Source organism: Podarcis cretensis (assembly GCF_951804945.1).
Source record: "Podarcis cretensis genome assembly, chromosome: 16".
Lineage (NCBI taxonomy): Eukaryota > Metazoa > Chordata > Lepidosauria > Squamata > Lacertidae > Podarcis > Podarcis cretensis.
The window spans coordinates 18,063,134-18,089,934 of NC_137186.1; the positions used below are offsets into that span (position 1 = coordinate 18,063,134).

Consider the following 26,801-nt stretch of genomic DNA (forward strand, 5'->3'; position numbering starts at 1 on the left):
TCTCTGATTCTTCTAGTCCAGCATCCTATACTCACAGTGGCCGACCAGATGCCTGTGGGAAGCCAGCAAGCAGGATCTGAGCACAAAGCCTTCTCCCCTCCTATGGCTTCCAGCAATTGCTGTCTGCAAGTGTGAAGGCAGAGCATAGCTATCAAGGCTAGTAGCCACTGATAACCCTCTCCACCATGTATGTCTGATCCTCTTTTAAAGCCATGAACCAGTAGGACAGTATATGAACACGAGATGAAATAGCATGTAATTTAAAATGTACCGCACGACTCTGGGCAGCAAAGACTCACCCGGCTCCTGCTGGCATCTGCCCACAAGATAGCCAAGGGAGAGTACATTTCCACACCCCTAAGGTGAGGAACAAAGGCAGGAAGAGCTGGTTTGGGCAGTGATGGGAGCCTTCTGGCAACAAGACAGAAACATAGGGGGAGCCAAAATGGGTGGAGATGGGGTAGCAGTTATGCAGTCCTGAAATGCTGCAAACTCTGCCCACTGCTAGCAGGTACCTCCCTGGCAGATTACCTCACTGTGCTGTAGCTCTCACAGAAAATAGGTTCCCTGTTCCAACCTCAAGGGAGAGGCCAAGTAACATTTATTGTAAGGCACAAATATTTTTGCGTAAATTTCAATTTCTATGCCAGGGCAAGATTATTCCTTACCATTCCTAACTTTGACAGCCATCTAGATTTTGCCCGTTTTAGAATGATGCCCAGGGAAGGCAGCAGAGCATTGTTCTAGCCCAACTATTTGGGATAATTTCTATCCTAAGAACTAGGCCAGAATGCTCAGCCTCCTTCGGCATACATTTAAAACAGGCAACTGTAAAGGTCACATTCTGTTGGAAGGAGCTACGTGCCAAGAGTGGTTGGAGTCAGTAGCAGTGCTGGATTGCTCTCTTCCTACCTGGATGAGTTTGGGGAAAGAACTGTGCCCCATCATGAGGCTAAGACTCACAACTCCTGACTTTCGCCATCACTTCAGCAACCTCAGGTAGATACTAAACCCTTCATACACTTCCTTGTGGGATCAAGACACAAATTGGATTCCCACACCCCTTTCCCCGAAACAGCTCACCCCAATTAATTTTCAAGCAACACTGAATAGTTAACACAGCTGATTTTTATTGATTTAAAAACTTTGCAATGATTTTTGGTTCTTGCCAATAAACCGAGTAGCATAAAAATTATAGCAGGGATCAAACACTGGAGAGAAATCACAAAAATAATAGGCCTAATAACATCTTTTTTCTTCAGAATTGACAGGTAAATCTCAGTCTAACTGGAGCTCAAACAAAGGGAGTAGGGGAACTTCCATTATTGTTAGCAGGCAGGTCTGGTTCTGGAGTTGGATGGCCTAACAGTGAGGGGGCTTGCAATTAAAGCCACGTAAAAAACGACCTACATGGAGCATCGAATTAGAACATTTGATGTTTCTCAACCCTCTCCCTGGAGGAAAAAAGATTCAGTTACATTAAAAGGCAGTCATGGCTCCCCCCCACCCCACCCCAGTGTTGGGAGCAATAGCCCCCAGCAGCCCATGTAGATGCTGGAAGGTTTATAAGAAGTGGGTGCTGAGAGAGACGGGGAGGAACAATCTCTATTCAACTACAAAAGCCCTAACAGCATCCACCAGGCTTTGGCCAACATCATTCACAAGAAAGCATCACACCATTCCTTCAGGCAGCCATAACAGTCTCTGGATTGCTTGGCATTGGCGCCGCACGTGTCCTTCAACCACTCGCGGAAGAGGTCCTCATCCTTCTTCAGCACTAAGAACTGTCCCAGAACCACGTATGCCTGTGTTCAAGAAAGCGGGGGGAGCACACAGAGGATTAGCAACTTCGGTAAAAAAAAAGAGAGGCTACCTATATCAGACTCTTTTGGGAGACTGAAAATTCCAGAATACCCTTCCGCGACCAGGTGCCCTCCAGAGGTTTTGGACTACAGCTGCCTCAGTTTGATGGGACTTGTAACCCAAACTATCTTGAGGGCTCAGGGTTGTGAAACGCTGTTCTAGAAGCACAGAAAATCTGGGAACACAGAAGTTATCCTTTCAGTGCAGCAGTTTGAGTTTTGGACTCAAGACTTGGGTTCAAGTCCTCATAGATAAACAACTACCTGACATTCAGAAGACATCTTAAGGCAGCCCTGTTCAGGGAAGTTTTTAACGTATGACATATTAGTGTATTTTTGGTCTTTGTGGAAGCCGCCCAGAGTGGCTGGGGAAACCCAGCCAGATGGGCGGGGTACAAATAAATAATAATAATAATAATAATAATAATAATAATAATAATAATAATATTACCCACTCTACCACAACGACTAATTGGACGCAGGCCTACTGAGATTCAAAAAGACTGCTGCATTGCATAGGCCCTGAAAAGCAGGCTGCAGCAGTCATCAAAATGGAGCATGTCTCTCCTGATCTTGTAGTCCTGCGGGTACTCCTGGTACCTCTGAAGTGAACCCCCCACAGCAGAGGTTTGTCTGGAGGCTAGAAAGCATCACTCTGCCCAAGTTCATTTCCTATTCCATAAACTTATTTTGCTTTCAGATCCACTGTCCCAGAAGATACCTTGTCAAAGCCTTTGTCTTCCAGCTTCCTGCCAAGTACATCTCCAATGCCAGCTAAAGTACCAACAGACTTGTCCCCCATGGGCTCAGCCACGAAGTCCCGATGCTTCTGACTGGTGGTCATGTTGCCTGCAACTCTGCCTGCAAAGGAACTCAAGAGATCAGTGAGGTGTCAGAACTAGAGGGTGGGTAGCATCACCAGGCAGCTGAGAAAACCCACAGGATGCTAGAACTCCACATGCTTCTTGGCCAACTGTCATACAGCTTATTTGTTTACTATTCCAGGGAGGAAGAAACAGAGTGAGCCATGTCAATGGTTGCATTAGGAGTGTATACTCCCCTGCCTGGCTGGCCAAAAAGCTGAAAGCCTGCAGTGAATTAGACAATAATTCTCCAGCATTAGGTAGCTTCCTTTAGAATGCCCATGGATGTTGCCACACCATACCTTAGAGGCAGGGGCACAGGACAGAACATTTTCCACTTGTAAAACATGCATGTAAATGAGGAACTGTAGCATAAATTAAATGTGTACATTTTGCTAATTTATGTGTTTGGCAACACTTAGTATTTATTTTGATACTGTGGTAAAAAATTTTTTTACTGAGATTTGTTGTCCAAGTTGGAGGATGTATTTAAAGATAGTGACCTGGCTCAAATGCCATGTTAAATCTTAGTTTAAATGTGAATAAGGCTTTTCACCCATCCCCTATGCAGGTGGCACACACAAACATATCAGAGTATGGCTTGTTGTGTTGTGAGAACTCAGTGCATGACTTGTTCCTTTCAACAAACAATGCACACCTAAGTCAGAAACAAGCCAAGAACCATAGCTTGTTTGATGTTTGCCTGAATAAATAAAATGCAAACCAGACTTCTATATGTTTCAAATGTAAATGAGCCAATATATAAACTGGGCAGTTTTTAAGCTGTAATTAACTTTTTTGAGATTACACGCAAAAATATATAAAGTTCAGCTCGCTGTGTGTGCATGGACTGGTACATAAGCTTATGTTAATGTGTTATGTACATATCTTAAGGCAAATATCAAGTAAAAATAATTTACAGCTAAAGCTTTGAGCACAGATTAATACTTTATTATGTACATTTTGATCAGGAAATTAAATTTAAATAAAAATAAAAATCATTTCCTTCCAGCTATTGAGCAATTTATTTGGAAGCATTCATGCAGTGCTTTTATGTTAATTTTTAGGGTTTGGTTACCAAAGTGCGTCAGACATACTAGATCAGATCCCAATTGGTTACAGAAGCAGAAAATGTTTATTCAAAAGTTTTCAGAGCACACCACTGCTCAGATTGTACACAGAATGTGGGCGGGTGTTTTTGCAAAGAACCATTTGTAAAATAAAGCATAGTCAGCAGCGCTGTTACTATTTCCAACAAAAGTATCAGAGGCAACGCACCACTTCTCAACCATGGTTGCACCTGAGACTGCAAAAACAAGATCTCATTGCTCCTACTAGCTGTATCCAGTTTAGGGGAGATGGGGAAGAGGCCAAAAGCTAAAGTTTGACTGGACAGTTCTAGAGTTCACACTTGGAAAGTGGGAGGGGGCTCAGTTAGGGCCATTACAGCTTTCAGAACAGCTGCTGCAATCTTTGGAAGTTTCCGATTCCAACAGCAGCCAGCCAGAGGGTGGCGGTTGCTACTGTTCCCTAGGTTCACACAGTCTCCGATTGATGACTGCAATAATGACATAGCCTCCTGGTAAGGGAATACAGCCAGGGAAGCAGCAAGAGGTGTTACTTGACACAGCTAAATAAGGCAAAGCGGTACTGAAGGGCAGGCAGCTAAATAAGGTAATAGTGCCACCTACCAGAGAGTGAATTGAAGAACACTCAGTGGAATGAGGTGGGGCTTGGTCTCCTTTGATTCCTCACTGGCACCTGGGGCTAACTGGAACAGCAGAACCATCACCAGCCAGGGCAGAAGGTGGCTTAGGGGGTTCTTTTGTTGCAGCACTACCAGGATGACACAGAAGGACCTATGTTGGGCTGCTCTTCAGGAGAGAAACCAGCCTAGGATTCAGGAGATCCAAGCACTTTCACATTCTACCTTACCTCCACAGAATCCTCTTGGTTCTATTGCTGGTGGAAGGAACACCAGAGGTAGCCACTCACTCATTCAGGTGAATGCTAGTCTTCTGCTGCAGTCAAGAAAGCTAGTACAGTGGTACCTCAGGTTACAAATGCTTTGGGTTACAAACACTTCAGGTTACAAACTCCGCTAATCTGGAAGTAGTACCTCGGGTTGAGAACTTTGCCCCAGAATGAGAACGGAAATTGCACATCCATGTGTGCGGCGGCAGCAGCAGAAGGCCCCATTAGCGAAAGCGCACCTCAGGTTAAGAGCGGTTTCGGGTTAAGAACAGGCCTCCAGAATGAATTAAGTTCGTAACCCGAGGTACCACTGTAGTGCTCCTCTCCTGACCTAGGCATGGAGAATAATTCGTCCTCCAGATGTTAAGGCTTCCAACTCCACCAGCCCCAGATAGCATGGCCGGTAGGTAAGGATGATGAGAGTTGTAGCTCAACAACTTCTGAGGGACTGTTGGCTATCTATATCTGTCCTAACCCCTCCTCTCTCTCCAGCATTAGGTTGCTTTGGTTCACTGAGGCTGGAATCCTAATGCCAAAGTTCTTACTTCATCTTCCAAATAATAGTAAAAAAGGCTATTTGTTAGCGTTACAGGTTTAGGATGAAAATAAACCCACCTACTAAGGTCAGAGCTCTGAATCAGCACTCAATATCAGACTGTTTGCTGCTTCAGAGCAGAGACCCCAAAGCTAAATTTATGTGAGAAAACCAGTCAACAAATGTGAGTACAGATTATTATTGTTGTTAAATCAAATTTCTATACCGCCCTTCATCTGAAGATCACAGGGCAGTTTACAATACAATACTAATAATAATAATAATAATAATAATAATAATAATAATAATAATAATAATAAATTGTGGGGAGGGCAGGTGGTGGGAACACTTGGGTGAGGGGTGAAGAGCCAAGTCAAGCAGCCTGCTTGGGAAGAGTGTAGGTGCCTGCACCACTTTGCCTCACCTTCTCCTCCCACCTTCCTGATTTTACTAGCAACAATCCCCATGGAAAAAGTCTACCACACCCAAACGCTCCCTTGCAAAATACTTGGGGAAGATGAGGCAACCTAAGCCAGAGATGGGAAGGTTGAAACAAGACACAATGAGTTAAGGAAAATCTCAGGTAGCTCAGCACAGAGGAACTGATGGGCACTATCTCACAAGCCTTAAGTGTCTTTCTATCCCCAACAGCAACTAAGGCAGAACAGAGACAAATCTCATTCAAGCCAGTAGTTTCTTTGGGAGGGCTTCAAACAATGTTACATTCTTATGTCTTAATATTACGTCCCAAAACATTTGGAAATGTTCCAACAAATCATTTCCAAGTACAGTGGTGCCTCGCAAGACAAAATTAATCCATTCCACGAGTCTCTTCGTCTTGCGGTTTTTTCGTCTTGCGAAGCACGGTTATTAGCGGCTTAGTGGCTATTAACGGCTTAGCGGCTTTAAGAAAAAGGAAACAAACTCACAAGAAGAAGCAAGCCCATAGGGAAATTCGTCTTGCGAAGCACCTCAAAAAACGGAAAACTCTTTCGTCTAGCGAGTTTTTCGTCTTGCGAGGCATTCATCTTGCGGGGCACCACTGTACTGTAAGGCTTTCAGTGTTAAGCCCCATTAATCCATTTATCTGGGTGTAAGCTCAATTGAACTCCTATTGACTTACTTCTGAGTACCATAGGATTCACTGTTCACTGGGACTCATTCCTTTTTTAAAAAAACTGCTTAAGAATGCAGTGAACTAGGATTTAGCATTCAACCCACTAACTACACTCAGGACTGAGTTGTGAATGTGCTTGGTTTAACTTTCTCCCCAATCAGATATTTCCTGATTATTCATGGAGAAAATGGGAGATATATTTACATACCATAAAAAGTCAACACGCTGCACTTTGGTACTTCCCGAATTGTGTTTGGTAACTACAACAAAGGCCAAATCAGTTCCCCATAATCTGAGGGATTGCGTAATCCCCTCTTTGCCCATTTTAACATTTCTCTCCCCCAAAACCCACATTGCTTATCCATCTGGGGCAAACCCGGCCCCTCTTTTTTTAAAATCAGTAACTGCTTTGACCTCTTCACTTGGGAGTTATTGGAGCAGGAATCCCCCTTCTGGAAGAGAACATTAAAACAAACATCTTGGGGGAGTGATTTTCAAACTTTCTTTAAAAAAAAGTTTAAAAACAAACTTCCCTTCAGCTGTTTTACTGCAATTCCTTCTGTTAATCTTGGAGTCTTTCTCTCTCTGTGTGAAACCGCCCTTAAGCAAAAAGGAGAGGCCTAAAACGAATAAGCCAAACAACATCCCTGGAAGGTAGGCCGACACCATGATGAAAAAGATTAATACATGGAGAGGACGGTGGGAGGGGAGAGAAGCTCAAACTGCTCAGCATGAAGTTCCTGGTGTGTAATGTTTGTGGATTAAAAAGGCTCCATTAATACGCCTCAAGTGAAGAGGGCGGGTGGAGGGAAAGGTGGCGGCGGCGGCGGCGCCTCATGGCCACTCGTTTATGGTTCTTATCACCACCCAGGCAGCCGCCAGCCTCCCACAAAGCTGAGGGGCTTCACCCGCCCCCCTCACCGCCGGTAGCCCCTGGCCGCCCCCGCTCCCTTTCCCGACCTCCGAGCCGCTCACCTGCTCTCTCGCCTCAACCGTCGCTCCCGCGCTCCCCTGGGTACCACTTCCGGGTAACACAGGAAAGCTGGGCGTGAGGAGCGCGGCCTAGAGGGCGCTCTAGGCTTTCTACGTTTGCCCAGGGAAGTCCAGAGCTAAGCTCATAGAGATTCGATGGAGACGATCTTTCTATGGTCGGAGCGCCATAAAAACAGGACGGCTGCGGCACTCTAGCTTTCTCGGCGGTTTCTCTATGGAGGAGGGAGGCTCTTGTTATTGGGAGAACCGAAAAGGCGGGATAATTTGAGGAACGCGCGAGAAGAGGGCGGAGGGGGAATAATTACGCATTTGCTGCCATTTTATAATCACCCTACACACACACTACAATATCTGAAGAAGTGTGCATGTACACGAAAGCTCATACCAATAACTAACTTAGTTGGTCTCTAAGGTGCTACTGGAAGGAAATTATTATATTATATTATATTATATTATATTATATTATATTATATTATATTATATTATATTATATTATATTATTCTATTCTATTCTATTCTATTCTATTCTATTCTATTCTATTCTTACCTACCTGTAACTAGAACTACAGTATCTTGAAAGAGTCCATCAACGGTGTCTCCGAGAAATTTTACACATCACTTGGGAAGACAGGCGAGCTAATGCCAGTGTATTGGAAGAAGCAAAGATCACCAGTGCCGAAGCAATGATTCTTCAACATCAGCTTCACTGGACTGGTCCTGTTGTTTGGATGCCTGATTATCGTCTTCCAAAGCAATTACTCTATTCCCAACTAAGGAATGGAAAGCGAAATACTGGTGGGCAACATAAGTCTCTCAAGGCAAATCTAGAAAAATGTAGTACTGTATAAACACTGACAATTGGGAAACACTGGGCTGTGAGCGCTCCAATTGGAGAACAGCCTTTACCAAAGGTGTCATGGACTTTGAAGACGCTTGAACTCAGGATGAAAGGGAGAAATGTTCTAAGAGGAAGGTATGTTTGGCAAACCTTCACCATGATCAACTCCTGCCTGGAAACCTATGTCCCCGCTGTGGAAGGGCATGTGGATCTAGAATTTGCCTCCACAGTCACTTACGGACACACAACAGTGTGGAAGACGTGGCCACAAGTGATTTCCAAAAAGAAGAAGAACATACACATACACACTGCACACACACACACACACACACACACACACAATAAAATAATAATAATAATGATAATTATACCCCACCCATTTGGCTGGATTTGTATTTTTTTTTGCTCAGATCAGAAAAAAAATTCACAAATTTATAGCAAATTTATAAAGCACATTGTTTTTTTGCTGCCAAACTATAAATTTGTGAAATTTTTTTCTGAGCAAAAATTTTAAGAAGCAAAAGAAGCTAGAAATTCCCCCCAAAAAATATGTTTGGTCCCAGGCCACAGAGAGGTTAGGCTGGCCTCAACTAGAGCCAGGGCTTTTTCGGCTGTGGCTCCAATCTGGTGGAACGCTCTGTCACAAGAGACTAGGGCCCTGCGGGACTTGACATCTTTCTGCAGGGCCTGCAAGACGGAGCTGTTCTGCCAGGCCTTTGGTTCAGTCTGACTCCCTCTCCCCTTTCATAAGAACTTGCATGAAAGTGGCCTCCCAATTTTTCTCACAGGCCCATATAAGTTCAGCACAAACAGTTGGGCCTGGTGAGCATTTAAGGTCCCCAACCCTAATCTGTGGGTTGCCATCCGATTGGATTTTATTCTGATCCTGATCTGATTTGAGGATGTATTTTAATTGATTGTCTGATTTTATGTTAATGTATTATACATTTGATGTTAGCCGCTCTGAGCCTGGCTTTGGCTGGGGAGGGCGGGATATAAATAAAATGTTTTATTATTATTATTATTATTATTATTATTATTGAATTTATATCAGGCCCTTCCTTCTGGAGTTGCCCAGCACGGCAAACTTCTACATAATTTAAAAACGAGCAAAGGGAGAAAAAAAAATCTAAATAATAATTGCAATTAAACCATCTAAAAGCAGTTACAGTTAAAAATATTCTAAAAGCATTGTTCCATCCAGTGTCCTGAGTAGTGTTCTTCAGCTAACAGTAAGTAAATAAAAAGAAGGGGGAAAATACAGTGTGTATAGACAATTTAAAATAAAGAAATAAACCAAGACTATTACAAGAAAGACAGGCAAATGTCCAGAAAAGCTCACATAACTGTGAGCCAGAAATATTCCCATTTCTCCCCCATATTAAATATACTCTGCTTCTGCTATACTTATTTCAGAAAGAAGGCTCAGCAATGGGGGCTGTGGGTGTGTTTGTCCCCCAGGGGGAGCTGCACCCTCAGGAATGAATGACCTACCCATGATGGGTCCCCATGACCCATCTCTCTGTCTCTGGAGTTGGCAGGACAGGAAGAGTGTGAAGGTCATGGCTGCCCAGCACCTTCTTTCAAATCCAGGATGCACTGCAAAGCCACTAAATGTCTCAATTTGCTCCGAGGCAAATGTGGCCTGTGCCCTTAAGCACCTATGGAAAATTTGGCATTTTGTGTCTTCAGAATATAAATTTTCAGGATTCACCAGTGATATGAGCTGATGAGTGTGCTTTTTTGGGGGGGGTTGGGTCTTGTGGGCCTAACTGAACCCCCAGTTGGCCAAGACCGGCCCAAGGGCTGCATGTTCTCCTGCTGTAGTCAATAAGTGCAATTGCCAACGAGGTTGGCACTGCCAGGCACATGCCCATGGGCATGGCAGGGGCCTCCTAGTTAAACCCCGGAGCCTTCTTGACCTGTTGCTGCCCATCGCTGTTGCTGCCACCTGTTCATTTGCCCTCTCCAGGGGAGCAAGCCATAAAAGGAGCCACCAGCAGCTCACTCCTTATCCTCTAGTGGATTCGGCCTAGAGGCAAAGCAGGGCAAGTGAATGGGCAGTTGTGACAGTGTCAAGGTGGAAGGGGTGTCCTCCGGCAGTACTGCGAGAGCATCTTGTCCTCGGCTGGCTCAAAACCTAGATCCAGCCTGGATTGCTGCTCCATTGAATGCCGAGGGCTTCAAGGAGAAGGAAAATGGCTTCACTTCAACAAATGTTTTGAAGTTCCTGCTCAGATTGGACCACTTTGGCAAGGAGTGGCTCGGTTTGGGAGGCCGCTCCCATGCCCCACTGTGCTGACCAGGAGTCCTTAATTCGGGGTTTCGGTTGCACAAAGCTCCTACTCGCTTTCCACACAAACCTTTTAATTTCTTACCACAAAGGAATTTGCAGCTCCAGGGCAACGGCAAAGCTTTAAAAGTGGAAGGAAACCGAAAAACACATGTTGCCTTTTACTGACTCAACTGCATCGAGCATATGAAGAGCTTGGTGGATCAGGCCAATTGCCCATCTAGGCCAGCATCTTATTCTCACAGTGGTTGACATGCCTGTGGGGAACCTGCAAGCAGCACCTGAGCACAAGAGCTCTCTTCCCGCTCTTATGGTACCCAGTGTACACCATGGAGTTCCTTGGAGGAAAAGATGGGATGTAATTGCAGTAAAATAAATACTGGAGGTGAGGACAAGTGAGTAATGGTGATTAAAGCCCAGTGTCAACGTTTTTCTTCCTGGGCACAGCAATGCAGGATAAAAAGAGGCTGAAATACAGACAAATGCCCTTAACTCACAGCTCAATTAAAATGAGGGGCATGCTGGCTGGGGCTGCTGGGAATTGAGGACCAAGGCATCCAATTGGGGAAGGCTGAAGCAAAGATTTAAAAAACCCTGGAATTTTTCGATTTATCTACCTTAGCCACTAGTCAACACTCCCTCAGATTCTGCCCTCCTTTCCCCTAAGAATCCAGGAGTTGTCAGGGCTCAACCTGAGGTCTCTCCCCCAGAGGGAGGAGCAGGACCCTCCGGCAGATCCCCACAGGGTCAGTGATCCCTGAGGGGCCAACAGATGATCCAGATCTCTCTGCTTGAGGACCAGCTCCAGCATCATGGGCTCCTGGCTGGTTCTCAGATCCCCTCCCCACAAAAAAACTCCTACCCCAGAGCAGAGGGAATGGTGAGTCAGGCAGAAAGGTGAAGGTTGACTACTCAAGAGGAGGGGAAAGTGCACGGAAGCATCATAAGAACATATGAAGAGCCTGTTGGATTAGGCCAATGGCCTATCTAGGCCAGCATCCTATTCTCACAGTGGTTGACATACCTGTGGGAAACCTGCAAGCAGCACCTGAGCGGTCTCCCTACTCTTATGGTACCCAGTGACTGGCATTCAGAAGCACTACTGCCTCTGACTTTGGAGGCAGAGCATAACCACCATGGCTCGTAGCCATTGATAGCCTTCTCCTCCATGAATTTGTCCCATCCTACTTTAAAGCCATCCAAGTTGCTGTGGGAATGAGTTCCACAGTCTGTGAGTTCCACAGTCTTAAGTACAGTGGTACCTCAGGTTACATACGCTTCAGGTTACAGAGTCTGCTAACCCAGAAATATTACCTCAGGTTAAGAACTTTGCTTCAGGATGAGAACAGAAATCGCGCGGCGGCAGCGGGAGGCCCCATTTGCTAAAGTGGTACCTCAAGAACAGTTTCAGGTTAAGAACGGACCTCCGGAACGAATTAAGTACTTAACCCGAGGTACCACTGTATTGTGGCATTGGCGACTCTGGGACAAGCGTCCCCTGAAGTCTATCAAGAGGCCCTGATCCTTGTTTTCACGAATGTTTAGGGAATGGCTGTGATTTTGGAGAAATTGCACTCTACATATGTTCAGAGGCTAACTCATTTTAATTATTCCATCCCACGTTCCAGGGCTGAGACCAGGGCTGGCATTGCCATCAAGTTCCAGGGCTAGACTCAGGCTTGGAGTGAAATGTCAGAGAAGTGTGTCAAGTACTTTAATAAAACTAATAATTAATCAACAACAATGGGAAATGCTTGTCTATAAAAATGAAGAGTGTCATTGAAGATCATTGCCAAGGAAGTTGGCGCTTTCTGCTCCTGGAATGTCTCAGGTGGGAGAATCGGCTGTGCTTATTCAGCAGTAAAATAATTGCACTCTGTGTACGGTCAGAGATGGTTAAAACTTAAAGAATATCAGACAGTGACTCTTGGTCTCTTACAGCTTTTTATCACCATGGTTCACCCACAAAATATGAGCAATTTTCTCTCCATTTTCTGGCATATAATTTGGGTTGTTTTCTACTTTGTGATTTTGGTATCTTTTAAAATAAATAACTTTTCCCTTCCCTCTCTTTTTTCTTTTTCTTTTTTTAAGCGAGTTGCATCTACATGACGGAGGAAGGAACACAGAGGGAAGGCTGAACGTCTAATTTATTTTTAGCAGCCAATTGGAACTTTTTTCCCGAGATGAAGGAGGGAAAGGAAAAAAAAAAATTGGTGGTGTACGAGAGAGGCCAGCAGAAGACAGTGTAACCTTTGAGGCTCTGCTGCTTCTGCAAACGCCACCACTCAGCTGCTGAGGCGAGGGTCCAAATGTCCAAACGGCCTCGGTTTTCTTTCGGAACGTCCTGCTACTAGTGCGGATTCTGACTGGATTGATAATGATGGGGCCATACAGCTGCTCCTGCTACCTCTTCCTTCTCCTGCTACCAGGTACCCTTATTCCAGAATATTTAAGCCCATTTTAAAAGACGGAAAGGCTAGATGGCTGAAGAATTATCCTGAAGTTAGGAGAGAACTGGGGAATGGAAGGGGGGCAGCTCTATTAAGATACAGGTTTACTGGATGTCATTAAGGGCTCCTGAGTGGGAGGAAAGCAGAACTGACCCAAGGGGAGAGCATGTCTCAATCATGCTGCAATGGACTGATTGTGCAACCAGCCATTCAAAATTCCTTGTGCCTTCCTTTGGCTTAGCCTCTCTGCAAATGGTAGTTGTTGTTGTTGCTTTTAAATCTTTTTATTTTAAGCATTTCGTATTTTTTTTAAAAGCTGACTCATCAGCAAAAAAACGCTCTCTGAGTGGTTTACAAACCACTACAAAAGAGGCAGTCCTTGCCTTCAGGCTTAGAATCTGAAAGAGACACAGCACAGAAGGAAAATGGTTGGGAGGGAGGAGGTAATACACAAGCTCAGGTTCAAGTTGGAGGCAGTGGTGGCCACCAAGGTGAATGGCTTTAAAAGAAGACTGGACAAATTGATGAAGGACAAGGCTATTGATGGCTACTAGCCACAATGGCTACGCTCTCTATGGTTGGAGGCAGTCATGCTTCTGAATACCAGTTGCTGGAAGCCACAGAAGGGGAGAGGGTTCTTGTGCTTGGGTGCTGCTTGTGGGCTTCCCACAGACAGCTGTTGGTCTACTCTGTTGTTGCCAACCTAGCAGTTCGAAAGCACACCAGTGCAAGTAGATAAATAGGTACCACTGCAGCGGGAAGGTAAACGACGTTTGCGTGCGCTCTCATTTCCATCATGGTGTCCTGTTGCACCAGAAGCGGTTTAGTCATGCTGGTCACATGACCCGGAAAAGCTGTCTGTGGACAAACGCCGGCTCCCTCTGCCCGAAAGCAAGATGAGCGCCACAACCCCATAGTCGCCTTTGACTGGACTTTACTGTCCAGGGGTCCTTTACTTTACCACTCTGAGAATGAGATGCTGAACGAGATGGGCCACTGCCCTGATCCAGTAGCCTTCTTCTTATGTCCTGATGATTTGTCTTAAAAATAATGATTTGGATTCAAATCAGTGCCTTAGAGCATTCATACAAAGAGCTTTGCATCCATGATATCAGTAATCCTTGTGACAACACTGTGAGGTAGGCCTGAAGCATTATTTTAATATTAGAAATGAAGGTACAGTGGTACCTCAGGTTACAGACGCTTCAGATTACAGATGCTTCAGGTTACAGACTCTGCTAACCCAGAAATAGTACTTCGGGTTAAGAACTTTGCTTCAGGATGAGAACAGAAATTGTGCTCTGGCGGCAGTGGGAGGCCCTATTAGCTAAAGTGGTGCTTCAGGTTAAGAGCAGGTTCAGGTTAAGAACGGACCTCCAGAACGAATTAAGTTCTTAACCCGAGGTACCACTGTATTGAAGTGGTGGACAAGATCCAACATCACACCCTGGGATGTTACGGGGTCTCCCCTTCCTCTCTTCTCCTCTTCAGTGCCCACCCACCCAAATCTGCTCCAGAGTTCCCCTACCCTGTGGGCCAGATTTGGGGGAGGGGGCAGCGAAGCTGCCGAGGGGAGAGAAGGGGAACTCCTCTTTGACCAAGCAGGATGTCACAACTGGATAACCCCGAGAGATAAAGTCATGACAGGGGCGAGAACTTGTGTCATCTTAAAAAGTAACATATTAATTACGGCATAAGCTTTCACAGACTACTTCATCATGCATGAAGTGTTGTCCTGAGCTATAGGTATAAAGACACATATTTTTTGGAGGGGAAGCAGGGATTGCAAACAGGTTGAAGGGAAACTAAATGTGGAAAACTATTACCTTGCTATACGTAAAAGTATATAGCAGTTTTCACCCACCTGGTGCCCTCCAGATGTTTTGGACTACAACTCACATCAGCTCCCGCCAGCACAGCCATTCCGTAACCCAGCATGTTATGGTTTCAAAGTCCACAATAAAAAGTCACCAATTTAATCTTGGATTTACTCACACAGAGACCACAAAAAGTAACCTGGAGGGAATTTAACTAGGAATAGCTATTGGCCAGATAACATGAATGGCCAGCAATCTCCCAGCTCTGGGTGGGAGACACCTTTTTTCTCTCTCTTTAAGAGGGGTCCTCATTTCCTTCTCTCTGGGTATAATGAGAACTTCATCACTTCTGGTCACTTTTGCCTTCACTGCAGAGTTTCCCCGACAATGTAAGCTCTGCAAGACCTGAGCATGATCAGTTAAAACAGCTTCTCATGAAAATACACTTTGCTAAACCTCAGCTGCTGGATAGCAGAGATCTAGCATCTTGCAGGTACCAGTTGGATTTGCAAAGCAGAATATAAAAATCAATCTTACACAGTGAAGCCAAGTTTTATTTACATTTAGAAATCAGGTCTGATTGGCAAAGCCGTCCACTGCCTTTTATGCATTGGGACTGAACTGAAAATAACTTTGTTCTATGTTTCCCCAAAACTACATTTCCAAGGGGCTGCTTGAGCCTTGGAGTCAGGAGTAATCACCCCAGATCTTTTCTGGGGCTTGCATACATTGCACATCAATAGTTTTGCACAACTTCTGTTCATTTCAGAGGGGCTTGTTCAGGAGAACTTTCTGAAGGTGGATTATGTCCCGGGGGGTCAGATCCATCTCATTTCCCACTCTTCCACCCATTAATGGCACCCATAACATCTTACTGGGAGTAAGAACTTGCTTTGTACTACATGGAAACAAAGGAAGCTGCCTGAAGTGTAGGTTGGTTCCCACATTCCAAGATGCGGTGATAACAGCAAGAACCTTTTATTGAGCTACATGACTGGGAAACGGGTAAAGCAACTGCTTATATACATGTCTGAAAGGCTGGGCTACTCCCAACATGATTGGCTGTCTAAACTTCCAAGCTGCGAATCACGACTCAGAGTTCAAGGACCAATGGCAGAGGCCCAAATCCTGAAATGTTCTGTGATTGGACATCATGTATCGAATCAGAACACAGGAGCTCAGATTCCTTAGTCCAGACTCAAGCTCAGGCAAACACAGACCGCTGAATACACAACACTGCCTTTTTCCTAGCCAGACTACTGACCCATCTAGCCCAGTATTGTTGACACTGACTGGCAGCAGCTCTCCAGGCTATCAGGCAAGAGTCCTTCCCAACCTATACATTTAAAGCTATATCATGCCACTTTAAACAGTTACGGCTTCCACTCAAGAACCCTAGGAAGTGTAGTTTGTTCAGGGTACTGAGAGTTGTTAGGAGACACCCCCTCATTCCCCTCCTGCTTTGGATTCAGCAGCTTCCAGCCTCAGCCAATAATCCTAAACATACTTCACCTGTAATTGTACTTCAGATTACAAGTGTGTGGGAACTCATGTGACTAGCATCGCAAGGCTAGACTCCCACATAATATGCTGGTTTTCTGTGTAGGAGGATTTTTTCTGTATGGATTTGATTGCAGGAAGTGTTCCAGGTGAGACACAGGCAGGGCCACTTCAGCCACACTCATAAGAACGTAAGGAGAGGCAGCTGGATCAGGCCAAAGGTCCAGCATCCTGTTCTTCCAGTGACCAACCAGATACCCCAGTGGGAAATCTGCGAGCAGGAGCCAAGCCCAAGAGCCCTCTCTCTTCCTGCAGTTTCCAGCAATTGATATTCAGAAGCATTGCTGCCTTCAGTGATGGAGGCAGAGCACAGCCATCGTGCCTAATAGCTATCGATAGCCCTTTCCTCCTCATTCTCCATCTCAAGGACATGATTCAAGCAAGTCTCCCACCCTCCTCTGGTCCCTACAATCTGTTTTTCCTCTTTCCCTCCCACGCCTTACTCTTTCTCTCTGTTGACTATTTCTGGACCACTCCCAGCTCTGGAGATGCTGCTAACCAGCTTTTTTTAATTTTTATGAATGGATATTGCAGGCTTCTTGAGAGCCTTCCTTCTGCAGCACCCGTTGTGATTTAGCAGGCTTGTTTATGAAGCTTCCTACAAGCCAGGAAGGGGGGGGGGAGGTAGCTTTGGTTCCCATTTATTCCACCAGATCATATTGTTCTCCAATCCCCCCCCCCCAAATCTATTCACAATGCTAAGGCTTTGAAAAACAGCAAGTCCTTGAAACGTTGCAAAGGATTCTGGGATTCTTCTCTCATATTGTACTTTGCCAGTGTTAAGTATTGCTAATCCTGGCCCTGCCTGAAAAGCTGGAGAGCTTCCGACAGCCGGTGCTGACAATACTGGGCTAGATGGACCAAAGGTCTGAGTCAGTGTTATGCAACTTCCTGCATTCCTGTGAAAGGTGGGGGGTTAAGTGTAGGAAAATAAATAAATTAAATCTGCTGGCCTCAAGTCTAAATAGAGAGAAGGATGAACAATGGACTTGACTCAAGGCTAATGTTGACAAACATTACACCCCCACGTCAGAGAATTTTGCTCACAGAAACAGAGAAATCAGTTGCATTAGAAAAAAAACAAGATTACAGCTACAGTGGTACCTCTGATTACTTAATTTATTCCGGAGGTCCGTTCTTAACTTGAAACTGTTCTTAACCTGAGACACCACTTTAGCCAATGGGGCTCCCGCTGCTGCTGCTGCCACCGCACAATTTCTGTTCTCATCCTGAAGCAAAGTTCTTAACCTGAGGTACTATTTCTGGGTTAGCGGAGTCCGTAACCTGAAGCGTCTGTAACCTGAAGCATATGTAACCTGAGGTTCTCAAACTCAATCCATTCTTGGTTCTCAAACTCAATCCATTCTGGAAGTCCATTCGACTTCCAAAACGTTTGCAAACCAAGGCTCTGGAAACAATTCCGACAGCCGAAATGGATGTTCGGCTTCTGCAAAACGTTCGCAGACTGGAACTCTTACGCTTTGCGGTGTTCGGGAACCCACTTGTTTGTCAATTAAGCCATTCGGGAACCAAGGTACCACTGTATTGAGTTAGGCGTGTTGATGGATAGAATAAAAAAGAACTTTACATGGTCCTCTAAGACCCACCCCACCTACCAATTTTCTCTTGCTCTGTGAAAAATGAGTTTTAAGAACCAAAGCTCGACAATACTTTTATTGATTCTTTCCACTGTGAAATCCTTGTTCTGGTGGAACGAGTGAGTTGGATGCTGCCCTTAGTGAGTAAACTGTTATGTCACTACCCCACACAAGCTCTGGGGAAAGAAGCGCACAAAAGCTCATTTTCTTTTCCAGATGGGGATGAAGACTTGGGGAAGTGAAACCTAAAAGAAATTAAGAGCTTAAGAAGAGCCTGGTGGATCAGGCCAATGGCCCATCTCTCCCACCATCCTGTTCCCACAGTGGCCAACCGGATACTTCATCTGTGGGAAACCCAGAGCAAAAGACCCCTTTCCCGTCCTTCTTGTGGTTTCCAGCAACTGGTATCAAGAAGCATTACAGTGGTACCTCGGGTTAAGAACTTAATTCATTCCGGAGGTCTGTTCTTAACCTGAAACTATTCTTAACCTAAGGTATACCACTTTAGCTAATGGGGCCTCCCGCTGCCGCCGTGCGATTTCTGTTCTCATCCTGAGGTAAAGTTCTTAACCCGAGGTACTATTTCTGGGTTAGCGGAGTCCGTAACCTGAAGCGTCTGTAACCTGAGGTACCACTGTACTGCCTCTGACTGTGGAGGCAGAGCATAGCCATCCTGGCTAGTAGCCATTAATAGCCGCCTCCTCCTCCTCCTCCTCCATGAATTAGTCCAATCCTCTTCCAAAGCCATCTAAGTTGGTGGCCATCACTTCCTCCTCTGGGAGGAAGTTCCATAGTTTAACTGTGTGCTGCATGGAGAAGAACTTTCGTTTATTTGTTCCGAATCTTCTGAGATCCAGCTTCGTTGTATGTTCTTGACTCGTAGTGTAATTTTCTACTCACCTGTTATGTCACCTCATACTCGCGTTCTCACTAAAATTAAAAGCCCCCAAACACTGCAACCTTTCTTCACAAAGGGATTCGCTCCATCCCCTTTTCTGAACTTTTTCCAACTGTGCAATATCCTTTTTGAGGAGAGGTCACCAGAAGTGTCCACAGTATTCCAAAAGCAGCTGCACCAACAATGTAATGTGTTTGAACTGCCTATAACTGTTCCTTGGACTTCTTAGCTGCTGGAAGAACATAGGTGTCAGGGAACTGCCATCAGTGCTGGAGGGAGAGAGCAAAATCCAGAGGGATTCCAGAGAGCGTCCCAGGATTGGGAGAGGCAGCCCATCTTCTGGGGAAGAGAATCAGCGTAGCACCAGTGGAGAAGGGGGGCAGATGGGGGAAGCAGCGAGGCGGTCCCATGACTCCTTGCCGGGGACCAGCGGGGAGAGTAGGGGTCCTCCGCTGCCTACGCCCTCCTTGCGCAGAAGGCTTTCGCGCAGAGAGAGTAGGAGGAGACTAGGCGTCAAAGAGCTTCTTTGCTGGAAGAAGTTTAAGAAACGCCCACTGACGGATTCTGCCAGCGATTGAGACAGCCACGGGTGAGTGGCTGTCCGGACAGAAAAGGTTCACTCAGGCAACCCAGCCAGGTGTTTGCACCGGCTTACACACGAGCAACCCCTAGAACCATTACAATAGGGATAGGTGAATCTGCAAATTTCGGTTTCTCATTTTTCCATTCTTAAATTCCGTTTTTCACATTTCCACGTAAGTTTAGGGTGATCTAAAAAAGAAACACAAAGTCCTAATGAAAATTTAAGTGTGAATTTCCCTCATTGTACACATTTGTATGCAATTTTACCTAATACACTCATATTTTTTTTGCAAAGCAACCCTCTATAATGTTTAATCTTTAGTATCTTATTTTCAGTACTATATGCCTACTTTTCTTTGCATTGCACATTACTTGGCATTGCAAAATTCAGAGCTGAGAGAATGAGTGTGGATTTCTCCAAATAAACATATTTTTGTATGCACTTTAATGTTTTTGAAAGCAATTTCTCCTAATATGGTGCATTTTTTGTACGTTTTTTTCACTAATACGTTCATTTTCATGCATACATACTTTTACCTAATACGTGCATTTTTTGCAAACATTCCTTTGTTGGAGAACTGCATTGCAAAATTCAGAGAAGTCGAATTTTGAAGGCCAGCTGTGTTTCGGTTTGTGCATTATTTAACAAAAATGTAAATTTGGTAAGTTTGCCTTTAAAGGCGAACTCAATAAAGACGTTGTGCCCCATCTCTAGCCATAAGGATTCTTTCAATATTCCAAGACAAAGGCAAGACGGATTGGTTTGAATTCGCCCCCTTTAATTGGTGTTTCCTAAAATATGCTTGTGGGCTATGATTCCTTTGACATGCTTTTGCTACACCCACCACAGGAGAAAATAAGCAATTTTGACTGCTTATGTGAGATCTCTGGGAAGCAAGGAGGAGACCAAAAGTTTGGGATTTGTGAGAAGGACCCTGGTACCTTTTTTTTTAAAAATAGGTATTATAAATTGGCAAAAAGACAGCAATCTAACAAAAAAAAGTCTAGCAGTATCCTTTTTCCAGTCTCTCTCTCTCTCTCTCTCTCTCTCTCTCTCTCTCTCTCTCTCACACACACACACACACACACACACATATCACTAACATCAGGGATGGCAGTGGTGACAGCAAATTATGACTGCTCTGCCCTCCCACACCTCATCGCCATTCCACCCAGCATCTGCCACCTGAGGCAGATGCCTCACTCTGCCTAATTGTAGGGCCGGCGCTGAACCTATGTAAAGACCCTATCCCTAGAGAGATGAATTAGGAATGGCTTCAGGACTCCACATTAGGAGCCTCCGAGACCGTGAGATTTCAGGGCCCAAACCTGAGATCTAGGGGCCGCACCTGGTGATGTCACAGGGCAGGCCCTGAAGACATAGGTCAATAGGGACGGCGGGGGAGGGAGCAAAGGAGGACCGACCTTCTACTCCCGGAGTGTCTATGCTACAATCTGCAGCCAGCTCCTGTTGGGCCGAAGCTTGCAAGCTGCACGCACGGTCTTCTTAATATATCTATCTATTAAATGCCCCCTCACCCACCTGGAGATTCGAGACCTCCACCTGCCACCTGGAGGGGACCAGGCACACCTGGAGATGTTCAGCTCAGACCTGGAGGTCTGGAACCCCTAAATCGGTATGAGAAACAATGTATCCAACATTACAGCAAAGTATAGGGCGCACACCTGAATTCTGGATAACATCGTGTGAATGCAGGTTTTTTAAAAACACAGCAGTGAGAATGCAGTGAGTGTCCAAAGCGAATGCAAAAGTCTAGACTCTTAAGACTGTGCTCACATTCCCAGTAAAGGGCAGTGTTAGCAGAGCCTTAGAGTCTAGACTTTTGGATTCCCTCCCCTCACCACCAGTAGTTGAACTACACCAGCCAGCCTGGTGTCCTCCAGATGTTTTGGACCACAACTCCAATCAGCCCCTGTTAAGGGTCCAAAACATCTGGCAAAGGCCAAACTACACGGTACAAACAGCAAGGTTTGCTTTTGAACTTGTAGTGGAGGTTTGCCGGGCACATTCTCCATAAGTAAGAAGCCGCAATTTATGATATGAGAGATATATATTTCAGCTTCTACCAGTCCATGATTGCTTTGCTTGTTTCCGTTTGGCATTTGGAATCTGGGGCAGGGACAGACAGAGGTGCCATTGTGCAAGAGGCACAGACAGCGACACCCTTTCCATACATATCCACTTGCGAGCCAGGAAACGCTTTGCTCTTTTCTCCGGGGCTTTGCCAGATTCTGAGCTGCCGTTGGGAGGGCAGGACTATTGCTGCTGACCTCCGTTTCTGGAAATCGTTCCCTCAGATACTGGCGATGATGACTTTGACGCTACCTGCTTCTGTTTTTCTTCCTTCCTTGCTGACAAAAGCAAAACACTGGCACACTTATTTCCAACAAATAGATTTCGACAGCTTCCATGTTATCTTTTGCCCCAGGCAGAATGCTAGGGACATTAATACTCATTTTCATATGGAAAGCAATTTGTACAATTTGTATGAAGGCCCTCCAACAATCAGCTATGTATGTATTGTTGGCTAAGCCCAGGTTTCCAGCGTGTAAGAGTGCGTTTCCTTTGCCACAGAGTAACTGCAGCAATTGGAGAGCAGGATTACATTCATAAGATAATATGGTTGCTCTGTAGGCTTCAGGTCATTTATTTATTTATTGGCAGTATTTATAGCTCACTCTTTATTGAATGTTTTTGATCCTGGAGCTGGGAACAAAGTACTGTAATAAAAATAAACAGAGGAAATCAATATACAAAAATTCCAAAATCAAATACACAGGACCAATAAACAACATAACCATTCTATCATAAGGTAAACAAACAAAATTGCTACAGCATAAATTAATACTTCCAATTTAACAAAATACTACTACTACTAATAATAATGTCAGATAGTGATGTGCAGGTGGATATGCTGGCCTCCAACATCTCATTACCGGCAGAGATAGACATCATTCAGGGGTCTTCCCCTCCATTTTACAAATTAAACCACTGCCTTTACCCTGATATCAGATGTGTGTAAAAGAGTGATCCATGGCTAGAGACAAGGGGGAAAGTGAGGCACTCTGCACACGATCAGGAACACTGCCATTTTTACTATTGTCTCAAATGCACCTGGGCTGCAGGGCTGAAAACAGATTCTCAGGCGCAGCTTAATCCTTCTTATAACGACTACCTGCCAGAGGAGAACAGAGAAGTCTTTCTGAGCCAGCCAGAAGGGTAAACAATGTTTTTGCAGGGCCAAGATAAACTCTCTGTCCAAATTTCAAATACTGGCCCACGTTTGCTCCTGGCCTTCCCTTCCCTCCAGAGTGCGTTCGCTGAGCGGATGTGGGATTGTGCCGGTAACTTGAAACGGACAAAATTTGTTGGGAACTTTGTGAAAGTTGGATTGGAATTTTGGCTCATAAGGCTGTGCCATGGCGGACTGCGGTGGGTGGGTTGCTGTTTTAGCAGCTGCAAGCATTAGATCGTTTTTCTTCTTCTTGAGCAAAGAAATCTCACCCCTCCTCAGCACATACATTCCCAGCAACATGGCCGTAAGTTTAGGAGATGCAAAGCAGGCAGATGGCGGTAGAAGGTCTGTGTGAGAGAGTAGTTCCCAAACTGTTTTGAGCAACCACCCCCTTGGTTCCACAAACTCGTGGACATTCAGTTAACATCAGGGAATGGTCTGGATCTGAAGATTGGGGAATGCAGTTGCAGGCAGATCAATTCCTCTCAGAAGAGGAGGGGGAATACACACCCACACCCACACCCACACCCACACCCACACCTACCTCCAGCATTTTCAGAAGCAGAGAGAGAGGCATACATAGACACAGAAGCTGAACAGATTAGGGAGGAGTTACCCAGCTATGAGATAATGACAAGACATCCAGAAGGGAGGGGGCAGCTTGGAGACACATCAACTGAGAGTGTGTGGAAACCCCCCTCCCCAGGGACTCAGAGGTCCAAATGTATCAGAGAACATAGGAGGCTGAGAAGGGGAGGAACTTCCCATTGCTGCGGAGGTCAGAAGGAGGATTCAGAGTAGGCAACTGACCTTGCGGAAGGTTTTCTGTTTGTGCTTGCAACATGATGCTGTAATAAAAGGACTATAAATCTATGAACTGCTCATTAATTCTTATCTGTGAGCTACCGAAGGGTGAGGGGAACTCCCACACTTGACAGTTAAGTGGAATGTTGGAAGATTAAGGCGAATAAAAGGAAGTCCTTCCACTGCGTAAAGTTAAACTATGGAATCTGCTCGCATAGGGGGTGGTGATGGGCTCCATCTTGGCTAGGTTTAAGAGAAGATTGGACAAATTCATGGAAGAGAAGGCTATCAACAACAAATTCAAAACAGTAGCCATTAATTGCACATTTATTCAAAATCCAATTAAAACAATTTAGTTAAATAATTGAACAAAATTGATGATCCAGTGATACCAGTTTTTCAAAGTCTGATGATACCCTGCCAGCACCCTGCTTCCTCTTTGTGCTCCCCTAAATAATCCCACGGCCTCCCAGGGGATAGTACCGCTCACCTTGGGAATCACTGGTGTGAGGCCATGAGCCAGAGTTCCTGTGATCGACAAGTTTCAGCCCACAAAGTTGTTTGTTTATGGACCGACTAATTTTTTTATAATTAGTACAGTGGTACCTCAGGTTAAGTACTTAATTCGTTCTGGAGGTCCGTACTTAACCTGAAACTGTTCTCAACCTGAAGCACCACTTTAGCTAATGGAGCCTCCTGCTGCCGCCATGCTGCCGGAGCATGATTTCTGTTCTCATCCTGAAGCAAAGTTCTTAACCTGGAGCACTATTTCTGGGTTAGCGGAGTCTGTAACCTGAAGCGTATGTAGCCTGAAGCGTATGTAACCTGAAGCGTATGTAACCTGAGGTACCACTGTACAATTACTGCACATATGTCAAATCATAAGCAAAAAATAAGGTAGGTCCCTCCCGTGAGGAGCTCACAGTTTGAAATTTGATCATGAGAGAGGAAAATATATATCCTAAAAATGGTTTGGATCCTGTTTTCTGGAAATAATGCTTGCTTTCATATAGGGCTGTATCAAACCACCCCCAAATTGGTGGTTCATCCAGTTTTGGAGGTGCAATTTTGGAGAGGGATGGGGGTTGAAGAACACACACACACACACACACACACACACCCCACTCAAAACTGCAGCCCCAAACAGTAACCCAAATCATGCTTCCAGGTCCACTACCTGCAAGAGATACCGTAGGTGAATTTAGAATAGCTCTTTTCTTTCACTCTCCAAATCCCATGTTGTTCTTCCTTCCTGCATTTTAGGTGGGGTTGGTCTAGATGATCCTCAGGGTCCCCCAACTTTACCATTCTGTTATTCCAAGCAGTGTCTGCTGGAAATATTTTGACCTGGTAGGGCTGCAATTTTTAACCCTGCTGTTTTCATCCCAGTAGGATTTCTAAAGCAGTTATTTAGCAAAGTGTGTCATTATACACATGCAGAGTGCTACTGTCTCCTCTTCTCTGAAAAAAACAACCCACCAGATTCTCTGCACATCTATGGACAGGGAAAGGATCCATGCGCGAGGGCTCAAGTATGATTTTCAGACAAGATTGACTCCACAACTCTTATTCGGAAATTGAGCCTTATCAGATGACATACGTTTCTGAATCCATGTATTCACCCATTGCCAAAAAAACCCCGGAGATATAAATGCGAGGAAAATTTTATTCCCATTGCATGTAGACCCCCCCCCCCCAAAAAAAAAACCTCTGGGGGAAAATCAGTTTAACTATTCATTATCCAAAACATTTCTCTCCCCCCCCCCATTAAAAAACAAAGAATTCCAACCCAGGGGCTGGGGGAGATTTATTTCCTTTGAGCCAGGACACATTAGAGCATAGCAGAACATATTTGCAGTTCCTGACTCAGTCCTGAAAATGTGGCATAATAATCTTTGTTCATGTACAGGGTTCATAACGTCAGGTGATTTAATGATAAAAAAGGTGTTTACTATAGAAAGAGACTCACAATTGCTTGCTTGTTCTCTCTCTCTCTCTCTCTCTCTCTCTCTCTCTCTCTCTCACACACACACACACACACACACACACAACAAGTACAAAACTAAACCCTCCCCACTCCCCAGCTCCTCAAAATAGGATTGTTGTTTTTCTGGCTTTCAAGGAAACAACTCTAAAAAAGGTAAAGGACCCCTGGACGGTTAAGTTCAGTCAAAGGTGACTATGGGGTTGCAGCTTTCAAGGAAACAGCTCTGAGCATGCTCAGAAGCAGTGTATGATTCTGATAGGCTAATGCAAGCACAGAGGGCTGCTTTTGAAGCATCTCCTGACATCTCCTACATCTGTTGTAGTGGCTGTGTTGAACAGGTCCCATAGCAACAGACAGAGTAAGAGCTTTTCTACTAGGGCTGACTTTCTGGCAGTCTGATCAGTCACACAGTTTTCTGGTTTTGAAACAGATAGGAAGGACCTCTAGCTATATTTCTGGATTAGGACTGGCTGAGTGATGCAGAGATTGGCCAGAGAACAGAAGATGGACAAAAATGCCTCTGTAACTTCAAGGAAGTATAAAACATATGTGGGACAAGAAGTAGTGTGTGGCTTTGAGTTTTGGAGGAGGAATTTTTAAAAAACAAACCCTGTTTGACATTTTCAGTGGGAGAGATGTCGCAGTTATCCCAGTGGACTAGCCTCCACTGCCATTAAGGTCTTCAGAGGAAGTTCCAACTCACACCCTATTTCAGGTTAGCTTGATGAGTATGAGCAGCAGGGGCTTCTCTGTGGTGGCATCTTGGCTCTGGAAATCCCTTCCTGAGGACGGAAACCCTTTCTTCTTTGGGGTTTTGTAAAGAGTCTTTTTACGGTGTATTTGTTTCTGCCTGTGGAATATGAGTCTTGTTGACGTTTATTTTATTACTTTTATTGCTTGGTTTTTTGGGGTAATATTGTAATATTTTGACTCTCTCTCTGTGTGTGTGTGTGTGTTTTAATGTTTCCATGAGACAATTTGGAGGATGTCAGAGAGAAAAGTGGTTCAGTAATGCTTGGGTTAGGACGCAGGTGGCGCTGTGGGTTAAAGCCTCAGCGCCTAGGGCTTGTCGATCGAAAGGTCGGCGGTTCGAATCCCTGCGGCGGGGTGCGCTCCCGCTGCTCGGTCCCAGCGCCTGCCAACCTAGCAGTTCGAAAGCACCTCCAGGTGCAAGTAGATAAATAGGGACCGCTTACCAGCGGGAAGGTAAACGGCGTTTCCGTGTGCGGCTCTGGCTCGCCAGAGCAGCGATGTCACGCTGGCCACGTGACCCGGAAGTGTCTCCGGACAGCGCTGGCCCCTGGCCTCTTAAGTGAGATGGGCGCACAACCCCAGAGTCTGTCAAGACTGGCCCGTACGGGCAGGGGTAC

General features: G+C 45.2%; 2 protein-coding genes across 3 annotated transcripts in view; one reads left to right on the forward strand and one right to left on the reverse strand.

Annotated features, from left to right (window-relative positions):
- Window positions 1-1,110: 1,110 nt before the first annotated feature.
- Window positions 1,111-7,472, reverse strand: BANF1 (barrier to autointegration nuclear assembly factor 1). Of its 2 annotated transcripts, none has more exons than XM_079957334.1 (3): window positions 7,327-7,472; window positions 2,584-2,723; window positions 1,111-1,805 (listed from the first exon to the last, which is right to left on the reverse strand). In XM_079957334.1, the coding sequence occupies exons 2-3, from the start codon at window positions 2,704-2,706 to the stop codon at window positions 1,659-1,661; spliced, it is 270 nt and encodes an 89-aa protein (XP_079813460.1). In that variant the 5' UTR covers window positions 2,707-2,723; window positions 7,327-7,472; the 3' UTR covers window positions 1,111-1,658. The 2 variants fall into 2 exon arrangements, with proteins under 2 accessions (XP_079813460.1, XP_079813461.1); XM_079957335.1 differs by lacking the exon at window positions 7,327-7,472 and adding an exon at window positions 4,417-4,547.
- Window positions 7,473-12,787: 5,315 nt separating this feature from the next.
- The window catches only part of ITGA10 (integrin subunit alpha 10), a 55,270-nt gene continuing 41,256 nt past the window's right edge, over window positions 12,788-26,801 (forward strand). The window contains exon 1 of the mRNA XM_079956532.1: window positions 12,788-12,907. Within this exon, the coding sequence (XP_079812658.1) occupies window positions 12,856-12,907 (52 nt within the window). The 5' untranslated portion in view covers window positions 12,788-12,855. The remainder of the gene's footprint in view (window positions 12,908-26,801) is intronic.